This window comes from Bombina bombina, chromosome 6, assembly GCF_027579735.1.
Source record: "Bombina bombina isolate aBomBom1 chromosome 6, aBomBom1.pri, whole genome shotgun sequence".
NCBI classification, from domain to species: domain Eukaryota; kingdom Metazoa; phylum Chordata; class Amphibia; order Anura; family Bombinatoridae; genus Bombina; species Bombina bombina.
Window position 1 is genome coordinate 706,288,700 of NC_069504.1, and position 21,959 is coordinate 706,310,658.

The 21,959-nt window shown below is 37.1% G+C and overlaps 1 protein-coding gene across 1 annotated transcript; it reads right to left on the reverse strand.

Moving 5' to 3' along the window:
• Nucleotides 1-1,169: 1,169 nt before the first annotated feature.
• ELAVL3 (ELAV like RNA binding protein 3) lies at nucleotides 1,170-21,670 on the reverse strand. The gene is made up of 7 exons (XM_053716038.1): nucleotides 21,656-21,670; nucleotides 18,005-18,212; nucleotides 17,640-17,743; nucleotides 11,713-11,866; nucleotides 10,517-10,742; nucleotides 5,724-5,762; nucleotides 1,170-3,992 (listed from the first exon to the last, which is right to left on the reverse strand). The coding sequence occupies exons 1-7, from the start codon at nucleotides 21,668-21,670 to the stop codon at nucleotides 3,665-3,667; spliced, it is 1,074 nt and encodes a 357-aa protein (XP_053572013.1). The 3' UTR covers nucleotides 1,170-3,664.
• Nucleotides 21,671-21,959: the final 289 nt, after the last annotated feature.

The window sequence follows — 21,959 nt, forward strand, 5'->3', positions numbered from 1 at the left end:
TAAGACCACTATGGAACATGCTCTGGAGATAAGATTTGTAGATTGCTGGAAGCTCTTACCTAATGTTAAAACCTAATGTTAAATATGTTAGTTCTACACCAAACATATTAAACCCCTGGAATTTTATAACTTCCTCCATTTGGATAACTGAGCATTCTTTTTTTACTTATGTTTACTATCTTTTTCGTATATGTCTGAACCTTCTGCAGCTCTCATGAGGAAAACAAGATTATGCATCTCCACTCTAACTAGGTGTCTCCAAGACATTTCTCAAAGTAACAGACGTACCTGAACCTCAAATGTGTAACTCACTAGAGTGTGATATTTAGACATGTGCGTTTCGGTTTTTTTCCGAATCGAAATTCAAATGAATTCGACAAATTCGGAGATTCGAAACAATTTGTATTTCCGAATTACCCTAGCAATGAAACTAAACTAATCCGAATTAGTTCGGATTTATTTGTTACATTGGAATGGCCATGAACTAATCATGATTCAGTATAAAAATTAAATTTATGATCACAATTCAGTATAGAAATTAAATTTAGTGAGATTTAGTGAGATAGAACAGGGAAATAATTCAGTTTGTGTAGCTTGGAACCATCTGAATCAACATAACCCATACCAAACTTCCGAATTTACGAAACGAATACATCCGAATTTATTCAAATCCGAATGAAGCTGAAACAAATACATTCAAATGTATCCAAATTCGAATTGATCTGATACGAAATTTGAAAAAATACGAATCGGTCCGAAATGAACCGGAAATGAATTTTTCCGCTGGGCACATGTCTAGTGATATTGCCGCACATGGCACTATTAAAACATCATTCCTTGACATGCAAGGCAAGATTTCTACTCAGGCAAAGCAGGCAACTTCCTAGGGGTGTTCCCTCAATGAGTTATTTGTTTGGCTGTAATTTTTCCTCCATAATTTTACATTATGTGCTTATCTACTGAAGTTCAACCTTTCCACTATTTCTCGGTAATGTTCTTTATACTCATTTATTTCAGAAAAATAGTATAATTTGTAACATATCAGAAATGTGTGTTATTACTATTAAACCAGGTGTGGTGTGTGTCTGTTTCAGTATGTATTGCATTAGCTTAATAAAATAATAAAAAAAATTGAATGTGGAACTCTCATAAATAAACAGACAGATTCATTATTAATAATTATCTTTTTATTTCTTTTTTTTTATACTTTTTTAAAATTACTATTCAGTGCTTTCCGCTCCTTGGATTTCAAACCAGCTTATAAAAAATGCACATTATTTTTTTTTATTTGTATTTTTTTAAACAATGTTTCAAACCCCTTTATTTCCTCCATTAAATAAATTATCACCTTCTCAAGACACATTAGGCCATCCTTCCTATGTGGAAAGGGCCATACAATAAAGAAAAGAAAACAAAAATAATGTTTTTTTTGATTACTTAGGCTCGGAACGAACATAAATATGCACATATTTTATACCCACACAAATAAAGAATAAATACTTCGAAATAAGTTAAAAACAACAATTCAAATGATCTCGCCAGGTTTTCATATTCTTTTTTTTTTTTAGTTTTTTGTTTACATAAATGTTACTTTTTTGTCCTTTGTCAATTCTTCGCTTTTTATTATTTAGCAAGAGATCCTACAACGTTCTACTAAACACAGCCAGAATAACCACACATAAACTATAACACAAAGATCTAAATGAAATAAGTGGAATGGAAGTATGTTTTTACTCCTTACTAACCACTGTTTGTTTTTAAAGAAACACAAGAAAACCCATTAAATAATATTTTAAAAACACATCAAAAGATATTTTTTGGTGGGGGACAACCAAAAATAAACGAGAAAACGACTTCTAGAACAGACGCTAACTTAAGTAATAAACAACCTATTTTTTCCAACTAATTTCTGCTACACAATAAATGAACGCCAAGCTAATAATCTGGTTTATTATTATTTGCTTCAAATTAAGGCTGAAGTCCCACTTTCCGTGATTCAATAAAGTGATTTCTCCCTTTTCCCTCCTTTTGAAACTCAAGATATGTTTTGAGGAGAGCCAACTCAAGGCTATCTGGTCGTAGAAGTGAAATTCCTTTTTTGAGGCTCCCTGGTTCAGATAAACCAATATTCAATTTACAAAAAGTATATATTGGTATCCATATAAAAAGCAGTCCCAGAATCCTTTGAGCAAAAGGCAATGAAATCACCCTGAAATTAGTCAGTCTGTAAAGATGACCTTGCCATTATTTTAAAATGCTTTGCAAAAAGGCTCATATTGTCCATCAAATAAACCTTACATAGTCCAACTAATTCTTGGAATCTTTTGAGTAATAGCCCATAACATCTTTAAGAGATCAGCCAATCAGAACCCATAGTTTCCACACAATTTGGTAATCCTTTCAGTGATTGGCTATAACACAGTGATAAACTTGATCACACTCTTATATTTCCTCCATCCAAATAATTGATGCTCTAAAGTTGTTCACTCTACCAATGCCAAGAGCTAGCCCATATCTATATGAAAAAAATCATTTTGTATCCAATATATACAATTATTACTCATTTAGGAATTTTTACATTGAAACAGTTTCAAAATTACAATTTTCTGGTATCCCTCAAAAATATATATATATCTATATTTTTAAATTGGAAGATTTAATTGTGAATTTATTTGGAGGCAAATGTCCCGGATAAGTGGGGCTGGAGCTATAACTGTCACATTTCGATCCAGTCCCAGAAATGTTTCAACCTAAAAACCTGGCACAAAATTCATTAACAATATTAATAAAAATACATGTTTCTATGTTTTCCCCCTGGGCTCTTATTTCATGGTATCAGGGGTCCTCTGAAGTGTAACAAGATATGGAGAATTACTTTGATCACAATTGAATTAAATTAAGCTAAAAAAAAATCAAACAATGTATGACATAATTAATTCAATCTTGTTGAAAGAGTGATGGCAGGGAATGAATTAATCTTATTCAATTGTTTTCTTATTTTTAAAAATAAAACCAATAATATAAAAACAATGTTTTTTCTGGGAACCCACATTATAGGATTTAAAGAAGAATTATGTCTACATTTGGGACAGGTTTGAAAGGTTTTAATTCCTCACAGGATTTTTTTTCCTTTTTTATAAAAATAGATAATTTTTTTCTCTCTTTCTTTTACTTCTGCGCCTGTCTCTTTTTTTCTTCGTTTATTATCTTTGTTTTCGAGGAAGAGAGGAGGATGGGAAGAAGGGTTCTACTGAAAGCAAAAGCAGTGGAGGTGTTAGGGGATCCATGCTTTGTGATGGGCAGAGTTAACCAGTTCACCTTTAGAGAGTGAAATTAGCAGAGATGATCATCAAGCTCTGTCTTCTATTCCAAATATAGAGGTCCCATGGGAAATATGATTTTTTTTCTATATTATTATCATGCTTGCCTCCACATTTCTGCGTCCAGCCCTACAGATACCAGGTTCTATATCCCAAGTCATCCCTACAGATGCCATGCTGTGTATTAGTGCCCTAGAGATTCCAGCCCAGGAATCACTTTTGTTCCTCTGCCTCTACCAACACACTATTTCATGTATCCACTATTCTTTCCTCCACCTATCTGCACCCTCTCTTCTTCCTCCCCTCTCTTCCCCACCCCCGACTCTCTTTCATATCTTTCATTTTCATGCTTTGTGCTGTTTACTGGTCTTGAATGACACCTGCAAGACCCTGTCCCCGAGTCGGTATCCATTCAGGCTTGCTATAGCCATGGCGGCCTCATCGTAGTTTGTCATGGTTACGAATCCAAAACCTTTGCACTTGTTGGTGGTGAAGTCCCGGATCACCTTGACGTTCGTCACTGCACCAAATGGGCCAAAAAGCTGCCACAGTACACTTTCATCTGCTTCTGGTGACAGGTTGTACACGAAGATGCACCAGCCAGCGGAGGTTGGACCAGTCAGGCTGACACCGGCAAGATTGGTAACACTATCTATGGTGATGGGCGAGAACCTGGGGAGGAAGGAAAGCGGACTACATTGGGTGTAAGGAATAGATCTGTTTGAGTGGAAATAAGGAGAGGAAGTTGGGTGATTGAGAAGAAATAAGTAGACTGAATAAAAAGAATGATACCAGAAAATGAAATTTACTAAATTTACATGAGGGGAATCAAATGAAAACATTGGTTAAGGGGAACAAAAAAATAAGATGCAGAAGTTAGGATATGACTAATGAACAGATGTAGGAGGGAGAGGGATCACTGTAAGCTTTGAGGCGAGAGTGTAAGGAATGTGAAGAGGATGGTAAAAGGAGAATTAAAGAAGTATCTGTAACTGGTTAGAAGCAGAACTTATAAAAAGATAGGATACAAGGAAGGAAGAAATACTACACACTAGCAGAAAATAAAAAGATTGAAAAAGGAGGAAATATTTAGGTATAAAGATGAGAGAGAAAAGAAAACTAAAAATCTTCAAATTGCTGGATATCAAATGTGGAAAGACAACCTAGCGCAATGAGAAAGGCATAGGGGTAGAGGAAATGATGGATTCTACGAAAATGTTCTGATTTTAGCTCAAATTTTGGCAGAAAAGTCAAGAAATGCCCAGCAGACTTAATCCCTGCTCAAGTGAGAGTTATATATTACCACCATTTTACCCTGATTTGCTACATGTATACCCCAATCATAAAGGTGGTTTATATATAATGCAATTTCGGATCATGTTTTGGATTCCGGCAATTCCCACTGGTTGTCACTGACACACCCAGCTACCCAATGACAAACTTTTTAAAACAAAGCACTTACAGACACAGTGTGTGTGATTGTGTAACATATAATCTGGGTTTGGTGGGTTCCCTATCCCTTGCCATACAAGCCACAATATGATTATTTCCCATTGCACATACAAAATGGTATCTGCCCTGTACATAAGACATTAAACACATCACTGGCACTGCATGTCTGCTACTGACTATTTAATCTATAAAGCACACACCAAATTACCCTTAAAATGACACACAGGTTGGGTTACTTTGTATACAACACAACACAACTATAAGCACCACGGACACAGCAAAATGTAATGGCCAAGTAGACAAAAAAAAAATGTAAAGAAAGACTGAATCCAAAAAAATAGAGTTTAAAATAAATAATAATTCTCAGAGTAGGCAGCAGTAGCACAAAATTAAAATATTAGCAATGGATCTAAACGGGAAGACAACTGCGGTTTAATGTCCAGAGGGAAAAATGCTCCAGTTGTGTCAGTAGTAATATATCATCAATGTAATATATATGTTGCACACTCATCACTCTATATTGATGATGAGTATCTATGCTCTTATAGTGAACATGCTGCCTAGTATAAATGATGATCAGTATCCATGCCTTTATACTGAACATGCTACTCTCTATAATGATACTGAGTATCTATACCCTAATAATGAGCACATACCCTTCATGATAAGGATGAATTCAAAGCTGAACTGTTTAATAACTAGTATCTATATGCTATTAAAAAAACATATATACTACAGAATAATGCTAAGTTTAAATACAAATCTAACAAAAAGGCTGTGCAAAGTAATTATGTAAATAAAATAGATATATCAACAATAGTTGTTTTAATATAATAAGGAATAAAAGTGTTGATGCTGCTCACTATCGCTATATATCCCAACCTGTCCATTAAACCGCAGTGTCTATAAACTAAAGACAATGCAAGGGGAGGAGGAAGGGCTCTTATTTACCTCTTGACGCCATACGCCATGTTTATTAAAGAGTCCAGCCTGCGAGAAAAGGGACAGGAGAGGGATTGGAGTGTTAGTAATGGAGCAGGAATAGTAGAGGGCCCCATAGCTGCTCAGTCTGCTGAAGAAGGAAATACTTGGAGGGGGCATTTCTATCAATTAAACTGAGTACCAACACATTTTGTAATAAAATCTCCCCAAGTGTCTGTTTTTTCTTCTTATCTACACTTAATTCCTCAGATTTCTATTAAAAAAAATCTTCAAAAAAATCTGAAAAGATAAAAAAATATGTTCGCAGAACCCACAACACGGGCTGACAGGAAGAAACAGGCAGTACATATATACACAGATAGAATCAATATATACAAAAAAACATGCAAACTAAAATCTAATATTCCTTGTTTGGGCATTTCGACTTGATAGAGTTTTGTAGGATCTACATTTTTTAGGGGTTTAGCACAAAAAAAGATTAGTCTGATTTAATTCATTAACTAACTTGCACAAGCAGGGCACTATGACAATTTGAGAGAAGTTATTACATACTACACAAGATGCACAGAATAACTAAACACCACATTCAGTTCCTTTGTGTACAATTCCTCAATGAATCTAACTCAAAGAACAGCGTTCAACATCATTATGGAATGCACAACTCAGTTTGGTGTAGCACCAATCTAAAGACACCAGTACATATTATGGTGCAAAATAATCACCAAATATTTATGTCACAATCTTGATAAGCTCAAAAACAGTCATTAGAAAAAAAAAGATAAAAAATGCTTTGGGCTGGGTTTTAGACAACATCAAGCTTATTTAATACATTAAATCAGGGTTCTTCAAACCACAGGTTGGGACCCATTACTGGGTCTCAACACTATGTTTACTACTGGGTCACAACTTGTGTGTGTGTTGCAGGAGAGTGTGTGGTGTGTGTGTCTATGATGTAGGAGAATGTGTGCAATATGTGTGTGTTATATGAGAGTGTGTGGTGTGTGTGTGTTATATGAGAGTGTGTGTGGTGTGTGTGTTTGTTGTATGACAGTGTGTGTGTTATATCAGAGTGTGTGTGTTGTATGAGTGTGTGTGGTGTGTGTTTGCTGTATGACAGTGTTTGTGTGGTGTTTGTGTGTGTTTTGTATAACAGTGTGTGTGGTGTGTGTTTGTAGTATGACAGTGTGTGTGTTTTGTATAACAGTGTGTGTGGTGTGTGTTTGTAGTATGACAGTGTGTGTGTGGTGTTTGTGTGTGTTTTGTATGACAGTGTGTGTGGTGTGTGTTTGTAGTATGACAGTGTGTGTGTGGTGTTTGTGTGTGTTTTGTATGACAGTGTGTGTGGTGTGTGTGTTTGCTGTTTGACAGTGTATGTGTTTTGTATGACATGGTGTGTGTGTTTGTTGTTTGACAGTGTATGTGTTTTGTATGAGAGTGTGTGGGTGTTATTACTTTTTACAACACTCATACAGGCCCATTTATCAAGCTCCGTAAGGAGCTTGAAGGGCCGTGTTTCTGGCGAGTCTTCAGACTCGCCAGAAACACAACTTATGAAGCAGCGGTCTATGGACCGCTGCTCCATAACCCTGTCCGCCTGCTCAGAGCAGGCGGACAGGAATCGCCGGAAATCAACCCGATCGAATACGATCGGGTTGATTGACACCCCCCTGCTGGCAGCCGATTGGCCGCGAGTCAGCAGGGGGCGGCGTTGCACCAGCAGCTCTTGTGAGCTGCTGGTGCAATGTTAAATGCGGAGAGCGTATTTCTCTCCGCATTTAGCGAGGTCTTGCGGACCTGATCCGCACTGTCGGATCAGGTCCGCAAGCCCTTTGATAAATGGGCCTGTAAATGTTTGACTACAATCAGGAATAAAGTATGCACACATTTTAGTGAAAAATTACAGTTCTCTTGTATAACTTTAGAAATGTTTTAGACCATCAAGCATAAAAATAGGGTCTTGAAGGTATGTGGTATCATGGCACTGGGTCTTGGGGAAAAAAAGCTTGAAGAACCCTGCATTAAATAAACTTGATGTTGTCTAAATCCTTGTCTCTTTGGATTATATGTATGATTATTATGATATGATGAATAATATATATATATTAAATAATATAGCTATATTTATTTAGAACAGGGCAAAGATGCTGTGTTTCTCCTTACCCGGGCATGCCAGGAACAAAGATAGCAGGTTATGAATGTGCATAGGGTGATAACATAATAGTCATGAGGAAGCATAACCTAAGTATGTGCAGATTTACTGGCACAGATTCACAGTGTTAAAGGGACATGAAACCACATTTTTTTCGTTCATGATTTAGAAGGAGCATGCAATTTTAAACATCTTCCCAATTTACTTTTATTATCTGATTGCTTCCTTCTCTTGATATTCTATGTTGAAAAGCATATCTAAATAGGCTCTATGGCTTCGCATAGATGCCTCATGTGATTGGCTCACCCTTGTGCATTTCTATTTCTTCAACAAAGTATATCTAAAGAATAAAGCAAATTAGATAATAGAAGTAAATTTGAATGTTATTTAAAATTGTATTATCTATCTGAATCAGGAAAGAAAATGTTGGGGTTTCATGTCCCTTTAACTTAAAAGCGTAAGTTAGGGATGAGCCTTCACCTGGATGTTGGGCAGAGTAAAAAATAGGCAGTGAATGGGGGGAATTGTCATTAAATGCCCAGAGTGATACCTGTAGTGGGTAATCATAAAAAGTGGACAAGCACAAAGTGAGCACTGCAATAAGACCTTATCTGAGAAGTTTTAAATTGCAAATAGTTTAATCTATATAAAAATGTGAGCATGTTGGATAGGGTTTGGTAGTATTATGGCATGAGATCTAAAGCTGATGGCAACACAGATGGTCATTGCATGTGTATGGTACAGATGGTATAGACTGGCATTACAAGACGTGCCATGACTTGGCACTAGACAGAACAAGATGTGGGCTGGACTGGCAATATGAGGATGTAATCTGTAGATCTGAGGTTGTCTGCAATCAGTGGATAGGTAATATTCTAGCAAACATCGATGTGTCCGTTTCCAGAAGATACAAATATTTATAATAGAATTGATTTTTTCCGGGGGAGGAACAAATGAGAAGTGAAATCCCCAAAAATTGGAGTATTGAACAAATGACTGATGTCTAAAGTTCAACATCACAAAGTGCAAACTTATGCATTTAGAAAATAAAAATCTAAAGGTTAATTTCAAGCTCAATGACATTTTAGTGATTGTTACCAAAGTGTAACAGAGGCTTGGGAATTATTAATTCAGATTATTTGAAATTTGGTAAACAATATAGTATTACAACTACAGTGGAATGCTTGTTGTATTGATAAAGGTATTTACAGCAGAAATAGTAAGATTCTTATGCCACTTTACAGACCACTACATAGGCCTCATCATTTGTCTCCAGACAAATTTATATAAACTAATCTGTTCAAAGGAGGGCTACTAAAATGGTACACAGTCCAACAAAATTAAACTTTCAAAGAAAGACTCAATAAGTATAGATTAGAGAAGAAAAGGGCAAGAGGTGATATGACAGAAACGTTTAAGTATATTAATGGGTTTAGTAGGGTTTAATAAAGCTGAGGCTGAAAGCATTTAAAGAGCAACACCAGAACAAGGGTTCATGATCTCAAGTAAAAGGATAGTAGGTTCAGGAGTAATATGAAGAAGCAGTTCTTCACAGAAAGGGGCGGTTGATTTATGGAATAAACTTTTATTAGAGGTGGTAAAGTCAAATACTGTGCGGCATTTCAAGAATGTCTGGGATAAGCATAAGTCTATCCTACGAACTGATTAATCTTATACTTATAGGAAATATGGGCAGACTTGTTGGGCCTATGATTTATATCTGCCATTAAAATCAGTGTTTGTATATAACAAATATTATACTTAAATGGAAAGTCTAATCAAAATAAAACCTTCATAATTCAGATAGGGCATGTGAATTTAAACTTTCCAATTTACTTTTCTCATCAAATTTCCTTTGTTCTCTTGGTATTCTTTGTTGAAAGCTAAACCTAGGTAGGCTCATAAACTGATTTCTAAGCCATTGAATCGCCTCTTATCCCAGTGCATTTTTACAGTTTTTCACAGTTAGACACTGATAGTTCATGTGTATCATATAGATAACATGGTGCTCACTCACGTGGAGTCAGCACTGATTGGCTAAAATGCAAGTCTGTCAAAAGAACTGAGATAAGGGGGCAGGCTGCAGAGGCTTAGATACAAGGTAATCACAGAGGTAAAAAGTGTATTAATATAACAGTGTTGGTTATGCAAAACTGGGGAATGGGTAATAAAGGCATTATGTATCTTTTTAAACAATACAAATGTTCAAGTAGACTGTTTCTTTAAAAGCATTAGGGCCAATAACAGGCACTAAATGTCTTTATGCTGGAGCATTGGTCAGCACTAAGTGACTGGGCATTTCTTCCTAAGGTATGCAAACTCTTGCCAAATAGCACGGTTTTACTACTGGTGCTGGCTGTGTCTGATAGAGAATGTGTATTACAGGTGACACACAATTGGGCAACTAGTAAAAGTGCCTAAAATGCACTGTGAATGTCAAGGCTTGAGCTGTAAAATAGTAAAAAGAGGCAATTAAACTAATGTATAAGGTGGACAAAATGAGAATGAGCTGTGAATGACACCAAACAAGAGAGCATTAGGTAGCGTGGGTGACTATTAGAGGGCAGAATAGGTTGGAAAGTGAACACAATATTGGCACTGGCATGAAATGAGTATATGACATGTTCAGAAAGATGGTAAAAAGGATACTCACCTGAACCTCTGTGTCTGATGGTGCAGGGGCCCAGTGTACCTCCGGGCAGTGGTCTGGTACAGATGTGTGAGCAGCGCCTGGCCTGTTTTCTGACTGGGATTATTGGCAAATTTTACTGTGATTGGTTCACTGGCACCAAGTGGCTTCTGTCCATTTAAACCCTTGATGGCCTCTTCTGCTTCTATCCTCTTATCAAACCGTATGAAACCTACACCCCGGGAAACACCTACAGGGAATAGGTAAGTCACACTCAGGACAAGAAAGGTACAATACTATATCTGACATGGTTTTTCTTTTTTTGCACCATCTGGTATTAGGATAAGTTGAAACTAGTGCATAAAATCCATACAACCAATGCTGTTTTTTAGTTTTTGCCTATACTATATGATCCTCTTTCTTGCATTTTATTACAGTTCAACCTGCTCTTCTTGTTTAAAGAGACAGCAAAGTCCAAATTAAACTTTCATAATTCAGATAGGGCGTGCGATTTTAAACAACTTTCCAATTTACTTTTATCATCAAATTTGCTTGGTCTTTTTGTATTCTTAATTGAAAGCTAAACCTCTGTAGGCTTTTATGCTAATTTCTAAGCCCTTGAAGACTGCCTCTTCTCTGCATGCATTTAACATTTTTTACAGCTAGATGGTGTTAGTTCATGTGTGCCTTATAGATAACATTTTGCTCATGCCCGTGAAGTTATTTATTAGTCAGCAATGATTGGCTAAAATGTAAGTCTGTCAAAAGAACTGAAATAAGGGACAGTCTGCAGAGGCTTGGATACAAGGTAATTACAGAGGTAAAAGGTATATTAATATAACTGTGTTGGTTATGCAAAACCGGGGATTGGCAATTAAAGGGATTATCTATCTTTTTAAACAATACATTTTTTGGTGTTAACTGTCCTTTTAAGTAAAAGGAGTTTCACTTTGGCAATGATCACATAGTGGTCTAAATTTATTAAGGTTCTCTTCAGCTACAATGTTTTCCTACTGAAAGCATAGGGTAGTCTTTCAAACATTAGTTAAACAGATCCATAAGTTAACATAGGAGTTGAAGAGAGTTTTACTGCAGGAGCAATAAGGCACTCAGGAGCTGAGATACTGTAATAAGATGTTGCCGGGGCAATTAGGAACTTGGGATATGGGATACTGCAGCAGAACAATAGTAAAATTATAGTTACATTTTGTTGTATTTACCTGTGACCTGATCCACCAGGATACGTGAGGTGATGATTCGGCCATACTGAGAGAACAACTGCTCCATTTCTTTCTGGTTCATTGTTTTTGGGAGACTGCTAACGTATAGGTTTGCATCACGTATGGAGGCTGAACTTGGTCGAGCGTAGGATACCTGTTCAGAAGACACATTATCACTGAATGTAAGAATAATATATATAATTATAATAAAATAATACATCAGTCCACCCCACATATATGTGCTGTATCTCTGAAACGTGTAATTTCTACATCAATAAAGTACATGCATAGTATAGGCAATTAGCCATTTATGTAACATAAAGATCAAAATGGTATTACAACAGGATAGCGATCTTTAAAAATAATTTTGGAAATCTTGTGCAAAGTATCCTGTGAAGTGTTCTCTGATATTCTGGAATAGGGTATCTCACGAGAAAAAACCCTGAATTTTAAAATAGTTTCTAACACCTCATTAACCAGTGACAAAATGTCTTTGGAATATTGGAATACGCCCCAAATGTGTAATCTAATTTTGGCTGGTGTGTTTAGTAGCAGAGTCATACTGGAAGGGGTGTTCTGTAGCCAGGGTAGTGTGTGATGTAGGTGGGGTAATGTAGTTTGGGGGTATAACTGGCAGTTTGTAGTTTCACTAAGAGAATCCAGGGCATTTATAAGCCAACTACAGGAGGCACAAGCCAAACATGACAAACTCGCAAGATGGGGGAAGTTCTTCCAACGTGCCAGATTTTATGGATGTCTGTAATAAACAGTTGCTCAGTAATTATCAAATTGGACCATATGTGTAAGATATGCCCCCATTGTGTAATGGTACTACCTAATAAATTAAGTGTTGAAATAGCAGTGTGATAATGCTAACCCCAATTGCTTGAATTTGAAGTGTCCAGTGGTGTTGCTGTGCTGTGTGGTGTTACTTGGGGCTATAGCCCTAATCCAGGCTGCAAAGTCCCAAATAATCACAAGGGCAATAACATCTAATGACCCTTAGGGGCAGATTTATCAACCAGTCAATCGCCCCCAATGCATCTGTTTCCACACGAGCGTTCAGGCTCGCCGGAAACAGGAGTTAATAAGCAACAGTTTTAAGACCGCTGCTCCTTAACTCGTCGGATACGATCGGGTTGATGGACACCCCCTGCTAGCGACCAACTGGCCATAAACCTGCAGGGGGCGGCATTGCACAAGCATTTCACTAGAATGATTGTGCAATGATAAATGGCGACAGCGTACACTGTCTGCATTTATCGATGTGCAGGGGACATGATCATCAGACATCGCCGCAATTCAACCAGATCGAATATGATCGGGTTGATTGACACCCCCTGCTAGCGGCCAATTGGACGCGAATTTTCATGTTTTCGTGTTATGCTTTGTTGAAAAGCAGGGACGTAAATTCAGGAGTGTGCACGTGTCTGCAGTATATGGCAAAAGTTTTGCAACAATGTTGTACATTAGCACTAGGCAGGTGCACGCTACCTACCTCTTCAACAACAAAAAATAGCATGAGAACGAAGCACATTTGATAATGGAAGTAAATTAGAAACTTTTTTTAAATTGTATTTTCTATCTGAATAATGAAAGAAAAAAAATAGGTTTCATGTCCCTTTAACTGTGTGAACTAAGCATGTGGGAAAACCTAGTTATTGAAAAATGCTAATTATCTTATAGGTTTTTGCAGTGCAAAGAGAAAAGAAAAAAACACGTGAACACTTTTTTGTTTATTAAAAAAAAATAAAAAGATGATTGGAATGGAAAACCCATGAAAGCCACCTTGCATATTATTTCAAACAGACTGGAATGGACCCCAGAGAATCAAGAAAATGGAGAGATATAATCAGGTAGCCTGCTCTAGGGAAACCCACCTGTTTCTATCAGCCTTATCATATGTTAACCTTAAGGAGTGATATAAAACAATGCAGAAGAATAATTTCAGTGGAAACCCCATAGAATAGCATGATATTTTCCCAGTAATATAATAATACCAAAACCTGTAGTGGTGAAGGGGTTTAACATCATTATATCTCAGGGGACAGATTGTTTATCATACCCAGCACCTCTGTTGCCGCAGAAACGCACAGTCCCTCAAGGGATTCTCCCATGAGCCTCTGCAGCGTCAACACTTGTTGTTAATAGAGCAGATGGAGTTTGATGTAACACAAATGGACCCAATAAACATAAGACCCTAAGAAATAATAACAACTTTTTCATATAATGTTCTTTGTTGTCCCAAGTGCATCCTCTGTGAATCAGGGGTCTTTAATTAAATTATTAGCACTAATAACGTTGTGTTTCCTCTTAATTCTGAGGTCAGATATATGTAATCTCATTAGATCACTTTACTTCTGTGTGGACTGACTTTTAACCTATTGAATGCACTGAAACTACTAGTTTGTGTTGCTTCCGTGTAATACTGACTCTTTAACTCTTCCTTGTTTAAATCAGATTTGGTATTTATTAAATCAGCAGCTGCCTCCCAATCAAGTTACATCTCCCCCCCCCTTGCATTCTCCAGGGGAAATACCCCATAATTAGCCAGAGAGAGGACAGATGGCTGAGTGCTTTTGTCTCTACCCTGCCCCCTTCACTCTGTTCATCTCCTCCCTCCTCCCCAAAGGCCATATATTTGAATGACAAAAGGACTTTTTATAAAATATGTCTCCTTTATTCTGACCTGCTGCCTGTACTATATGCTTTGACCTAAAGCTGGGGTATGTGAGGTGGATGGAGGGCATCTGTCAACAAAGCTTTATAGTGACACGGAGGAAAGAATTTGGTTTCTCAATTAGAGGGCATGCAATCTGTTACAGCCATATTCCACATTATTACATAATGCTGCAGATTTATTATCAAGGTTTAGATACTCACTCATTATTATTATATAGAGCAGCATGTTCTTTCTAAAGGTACACAATAAACTATATGGTTGGGTATAATTCATTAAGAGAGATCACATATGCTATTGTATGCAGCTGATTTAAGGAAGTTCATTCATGTACATTCTTTGTACAGAAAAACACAGAAACTGATTAATTGTGCATAGAGTGTTCTTGATATATATAGTCAGCATTAAAATAAAGTAGGGTGTTTTTTTACAATTATTACGCACTGCAGCATGTTTATTATCACACATACCCATTATTGTTTTATAATGTATTGTGTTCACTATTAATGCAAATAATCAACATCTTTATACAGTGTAGAATATTCACTAGTTGCGTTTAGATATTCAGAATTATTATACATTGCAGTATATTTTATCATAAGTGCATAGGTACTTAATACTATTATATAGTCTAGAGCAGTGTTTCCCAACCGCAATCCTCAAGTACCCCCAACAGTCCTGGTTTTCATTATAGCTGAACCAGTGCACAGGTGAAGTAATCAGCTGATCAGTAACCAACCTGCTCTTATCCATCAGCTGATTATTTCACCTGTGCTCTAGTTCAGCTATAATGAAAACCAGGACTGTTGGGGGTACTTGAGGACCGCGGTTGGGAAACACTTGTCTAGACCATGGTTTTCTAGCCTTTATAAGCATGCCTAATAGATTAGGTAGCTGTTAAATAAACCATCAAGTTCATAAAAGAGATCCTCCACTAACATATATTTTTAAAAAATATATAAAGGGATTTAACTTGGGCACCCCCCTTTCTGCTGTCTACATCTCTCCTCCTATTTACATGTCGGGGAGTTGAGTAGTTTGTATAGATGCTCCAACCACACCAAACACAGTGACCAGACAGAAAAGTAGACAGGTTTACTTGTTGGTGCCTTACACAGAAATCAACATCTTCTTGCTCAAAAATGTTTATGCACTACCTTATATTATGTAACAGTGGGGAAGTTGGCTAACATTTACAACAGACACTATTTGATTACCTAGGGTATAGTTAATATTAATAAATATTAATGTGAATTTACTATGATGTTTCCAGTAAAGTATATAGATGACCAGCATTCATTGCCGTTTTACATCATCTTTTCTAGGACGCCCCTCCTGCCCTTGGTGGAATTTACCTTACTGAGAATCAAACCCATTTTTATAACTATATTCTACAACAGAATGTGTTCCACGTCCTACTGCTCACACGGGAACTCCTTTCCCTTTATACTGCATTTTCTTTTTCAGCAATACTAATTTACTTCTACTATATCTGATGGTCACGTCAGCATACAACTCTAATACTCTAATGTTTGACATTATACAGGGAGTGCAGAATTATTAGGCGAATTAGTATTTTGACCACATCATCCTCTTTATGCATGTTGTCTTACTCCAAGCTGTATAGGCTCGAAAGCCTACTACCAATTAAGCATATTAGGTGATGTGCATCTCTGTAATGAGAAGGGGTGTGGTCTAATGACATCAACACCCTATATCAGGTGTGCATAATTATTAGGAAACTTCCTTTCCTTTGGCAAAATGGATCAAAAGGACTTGACAGGCTCAGAAAAGTCAAAAATAGTGAGATATCTTGCAGAGGGTTGCAGCACTCTTAAAATTGCAAAGCTTCTGAAGCGTGATCATCGAACAATCAAGCGTTTCATTCAAAATAGTCAACAGGGTCGCAAGAAGCGTGTGGAAAAACCAAGGCACAAAATAACTGCCCATGAACTGAGAAAAGTCAAGCGTGCAGCTGCCAAGATGCCACTTGCCACCAGTTTGGCCATATTTCAGAGCTGCAACATCACTGGAGTGCCCAAAAGCACAAGGTGTGCAATACTCAGAGACATGGCCAAGGTAAGAAAGGCTGAAAGACGACCACCACTGAACAAGACACACAAGCTGAAATGTCAAGACTGGGCCAAGAAATATCTCAAGACTGATTTTTCTAAGGTTTTATGGACTGATGAAATGAGAGTGAGTCTTGATGGGCCAGATGGATGGGCCCGTGGCTGGATTGGTAAAGGGCAGAGTGCTCCAGTCCGACTCAGACGCCAGCAAGGTGCCGGTGGAGTACTGGTTTGGGCTGGTATCATCAAAGATGAGCTTGTGGGGGCTTTTCGGGTTGAGGATGGAGTCAAGCTCAACTCCCAGTCCTACTGCCAGTTTCTGGAAGACACCTTCTTCAAGCAGTGGTACAGGAAGAAGTCTGCATCCTTCAAGAAAAACATGATTTTCATGCAGGACAATGCTCCATCACACGCGTCCAATTACTCCACAGCGTGGCTGGCAAGAAAGGGTATAAAAGAAGAAAATCTAATGACATGGCCTCCTTGTTCACCTGATCTGAACCCCATTGAGAATCTGTGGTCCATCATCAAATGTGAGATTTACAAGGAGGGAAAACAGTACACCTCTCTGAACAGTGTCTGGGAGGCTGTGGTTGCTGCTGCACGCAATGTTGATGGTGAACAGATCAAAACACTGACAGAATCCATGGATGGCAGGCTTTTGAGTGTCCTTGCAAAGAAAGGTGGCTATATTGGTCACTGATTTGTTTTTGTTTTGTTTTTGAATGTCAGAAATGTATATTTGTGAATGTTGAGATGTTATATTGGTTTCACTGGTAAAAATAAATAATTGAAATGGGTATATATTTGTTTTTTGTTAAGTTGCCTAATAATTATGCACAGTAATAGTCACCTGCACACACAGATATCCCCCTAAAATAGCTATAACTAAAAACAAACTAAAAACTACTTCCAAAACTATTCAGCTTTGATATTAATGAGTTTTTTGGGTTCATTGAGAACATGGTTGTTGTTCAATAATAACATTAATCCTCAAAAATACAAATTGCCTAATAATTCTGCACTCCCTGTATTTTAGTATTGAGCATATGGTAATTTATTATGCCATCCCACGTCCCCTGCCATGTAACCTGTAAAGTTTTTTTTGTTTTGTTGTTTGTTAAAGACAAATTATGGAATAAAAAAATACTATGTAAAATGGATAGAATTCTCACCTTGATAGTCTTAGTCTGAAGTTTCAGCCCATTTAGGGTGTTTATGGCTTTATCCGCATCGTTTGGGTCTACATAATTAACAAATCCATATCCCAGACTCTGACCTGGAGGAGCGAGAGGAGTATAAGTACCAATGTTGGTTATATCTGAGGAGAGAGAGGTGGAGTGAGAGAGGGAAAGCGTGAGAGAAGATGAAAGGGAGAAAGTGAATGAGAAGAGAGAAAGGAAGAGTAGGGTTGAAGAGAGAATAAAATAATTGAACAGAGAAAACTTGCAACTCCCCTCTCTTGCTCCCTTATTTCACTCTCTCTTTGCTTATCTCTCCCCTTCTCTATTATTGCAGGGTATTAAATAGGCCCCAATACCTGTGATTTTGTCCCTGACCAGCTTGCAAGACTCAATATCTCCAATGCTGCCAAACAGGCTCTTAAATTCTTCCTGGGTCATGTTCTGAGGCAGATAGTTGACAATCAAATTTGTTTTGCTGTCATCAGCTGCACCATTGGTGCCATTAAGGATTCCTATGCTGCCTGGCCCATTACTTGCTTGGGTCTCCATGGTGCTGATTATCTGCTAGAGAGAAGAGGAAAGGAAAGAAAAAAGGAAAGTCAAGGCTTATTCTTATGTCAGGTATACATCAGGGATACTTCTATTATTAAAACTGTGATCTAATCCATGTTCCTAGAACTGCACTATGTCATCCAAAAATGTCTAATCACTAGAATGATGTCATGAGTAAATCTATAGCAAAAAAATATGATGTGATGCATATAACTATTGAGGTCATTCACATTCTTATAATTAACCATGTAATGTAATTTAATGATCATATGTAACCATAATAATGGATTTTTCTACAAATAAGAGAATGATATAATTCCTGCCTATAAAACCAACATGATGTCATGCCTATTTCTGAAAACATTTGCTCACATTTAGTATGATGAACACTAACTATAGCATAAAAAGATCATTCAAATATTTATACTATTTTTCTTTAATGTGCCCATCTTTAGAATTTCATATTTGTTCATTAGTAAGACAAAAAGTTATAGTAAACTAAAAATAAATAAATACATATTACAGAAGGTCATCAGTTGCTAAGAAAGTTACTTATATATTCATTGTTACACAAGACAATAGCCTAATTTCTTACTCGTCTTCTGGATCTTTTTATTAGTTAAAGAACTAAGGAAACAGTTATTTATGAATACTCATACATATCCAGGTTTATGTATTGTTTAAGAAAACACAACAAACATATTATGTGCAAATAGGCTCATTTGATCAAATATTCTTGTTGAAACATGGTTGGGGAAAGGGATGTAGGAAGGCAGACCATCAATTAAAAAGACAGTCAAATTTAAATTTTATGATTCAGATAGAGCCCACATTTTTTTTAAATTTTTTTTTTATTTTAATTTTCAAAAGAGCTTTATTAGAGTCTAAAAAAAAACATGCAAGTCATAAAACATTTATACATGATATAAATCGTATTAGTTACGTAATAGGTTAGATCAGATATCTATTCATGTAATAGTAATGTTAAACCAAAACATCTATTTTTTACATATGATTTTGAGAGATAATAAAAGAAATGGTGACATATCTTAAATGTCAAATGCAAACCCGCAAGATTTTTTATTACAGAGCTGACTATAGCTCTATATCAATATTAACAATGCTCTTTTACTAGCGCCCTATGAGTGAAATATAGACCTCTCATGGATCTGTTTCCAGGCTAATATGATGTTCGGGGGTGTTATCAAACATGTGATAGGTAGGAGAATCTACATTTTACCGCCATGCACCATATTTAAAAACATTATGAAACTATTCATTTCTATCCCATGTTTATGTAGGTGCACCGGTCAGGACTGGATGCTTTACTATCGGTTGGTTCACACACAAAAAATTAACCATTCGTATGGGCAAACTGGAGAACTACATAACAAACTTGGAAGTAGCACATCTACTCAGAACCAAAATCCCAGCTGAACTATTTCACCTTGTTAGGCCTATGTAATTATCTACAAACACTTTCAGTTATGTGTGGTGTAATAATGACTCTGAAACTGTTCATAAAGTTTTCTTTTTAGATATAACACAGTTTGAAAAAAAATATTTAATGTTCTGTATACCCAACTGTGGTCCCGTCCGTAGATTACAAGAAGGGCGCTGATGTTGCTATCTTAATCTACCTTTTCTTCCCATAGTCTGAGGCAGTGTCTATATCAATGTCCCTTTTTCAATTGTATAAGTATGTCACCTCCGGGGTCCCCCCCTAAACCCCACAGGAAACATTTAGAGAAATAAAAGGGTGTTAATACAACCGCAATGCCTCCACTGTGTCGTCAGTACATAGTGTTTCATAAGGGCTCAGTGATAACAGACTTCAGAGAAATGCATGTGGTCAACTGGATTAACATACACTAGGATAACAACTGATATAATCACTTAAACATTAGTGTAGGTGAACAAGATTAATACATATTTAAACTAACATCGTGTAGCTGCTTTTACAATACCACTGATTCTTCAGGCTGGCTTTAATTTGTCCCAATAAAACTGCAATATAGACTGTTCGTTAAAGTTTTTTCTACCGGGATTGCGAGGCATGTCCAGCTGCCAAGATAGAACCACATCCATTAAAGATAAAGTGTTTTCAGTGTATGTGTCAAACCTGGATTTTCCTCCGTTTCCCTGCTTAAAGAGTGCTTCAATCTCATACAGCTTGGTTAAAGGGACAGTCTAGGCCAAAATAAACTTTCATGATTCAGATAGAGCATGTAATTTTAAACAATTTTCCAATTTACTTTTATCACTAATTTTGCTTTGTTCTCTTGGTATTCTTAGTTGAAAGCTTAACCTAGGAGGTTCATATGCTAATTTCTTAGACCTTGAAGCCCACCTCTTTCAGATTGCATTTTAGCAGTTTTTCACCTCTAGAGGGTGTTAGTTCACATATTTCATATAGATAACACTGTGCTCGTGCACGAGAAGTTATCTGGGAGCAGGCACTGATTGGCTAGACTGCAAGTCTGTCAAAAGAACTGAAAAAAGGGGCAGTTTGCAGAGGCTTAGATACAAGATAATCACAGAGGTAAAAAGTATATTAATATAACTGTGTTGGTTATGCAAAACTGGGAAATGGGTAATAAAGGGATTATCTATCTTTTAAAACAATAACAATTCTGGTGTAGACTGTACCTTTAAGAGTGTTGGGCTTCTTGATTTGGTTAGCAGCCATAATACATTCTGCATCGCCGCCACTGCTGTTTTTACATATCGTATCAGCGCTGAGAGGGACTGTACATATGAGGCTCCTCTGTAGCTTATCCCTCTTTTGTAGCTTGTTGGTTTGTCGGATCTTTTTCTTTTGGGATATCGCCGGTAAGGTCGATGCTGTACTCACTAAGATTTCCCTTTTGTTTTTTAGAGGGGAAACCGCGGGAGCGCCCTTGGCCGCGGCTCCAACCCCCAAAACCTTCTCTTCACTGACTTGTGCTCTGTCCCCTAAGTTGAAATATGCCAAGTGCGATTGTGTCAGAAAGTCCCAGGGAGCTCTATGCATTAAATCCAGAAACAATGTTCCAGCCTCATCATAATAGCGTTGATGCGGTTCTCCGAAATAGTTTCCATCATAGCTGCCATATTTGCTACGCAGTATGAAAGTTCTTTGTCGTCTCCTAGTTTCTTTTCTCCAGAAAATCCTTTTTGTTTTGTTTTTTTGTTCAGTAAAGCTGAAATGGAGTGAGAGATTGGTATGTTAATACCTCCAGTCCTGACAATTACCCTCGGAAAACCAAGGGGGGAAGCTCTGCCTGTCCTGAGCCGCCTCTCCAGGCTTTAACTGTCCGTTCTTGTGTTCCTGCGTCAAAAGTACAGGGAACCAACCAATTTTCATCCCAAAGACTGTATCAGTAGTGCCAATCTTTTTATAAAGTTAGTCGCTGTAAAAGTTACCATACACCGGCGAGTTACAAGGCAATCGGCAGGAGCACTCTAGAGCCCACATTTTTAATCAACATTCCAATTTACTCCTATTATCAAATTTGCTTTGTTTTCCCTACATCATTTGCTGGAAAGTTATGCTAGGTAGGCTGATATGAGCTGAGGAGTGCACAGATGTCAACATTCTATAGCAGCAGTGTTTGCAACTATGTAAAACATTGATGTACACATTGTTCTTAACACTACCAGATGTCTAAAGACACATGCACAACTCCTGAATTCACCTTGGATTACTTCTTAACAAAGGATACAAAGAGTCCTAAGCAAAGTATATTGAAAAGTTGTTTAAAATGTCATACTCTATCT

What these genes read in the sequence shown, in the direction of transcription:
- ELAVL3 (XM_053716038.1), bottom strand. An exon ending in CCTGGTGGATCAGGTCACAG is followed by an intron (nt 10,743 to 11,712) that starts GTAAATACAACA and finishes TATTCCCTGTAG; the next exon opens with GTGTTTCCCGGGGTGTAGGT. An exon ending in ATGGCGTATGGCGTCAAGAG is followed by an intron (nt 3,993 to 5,723) that starts GTAAATAAGAGC and finishes CTTCCTCCCCAG; the next exon opens with GTTCTCGCCCATCACCATAG.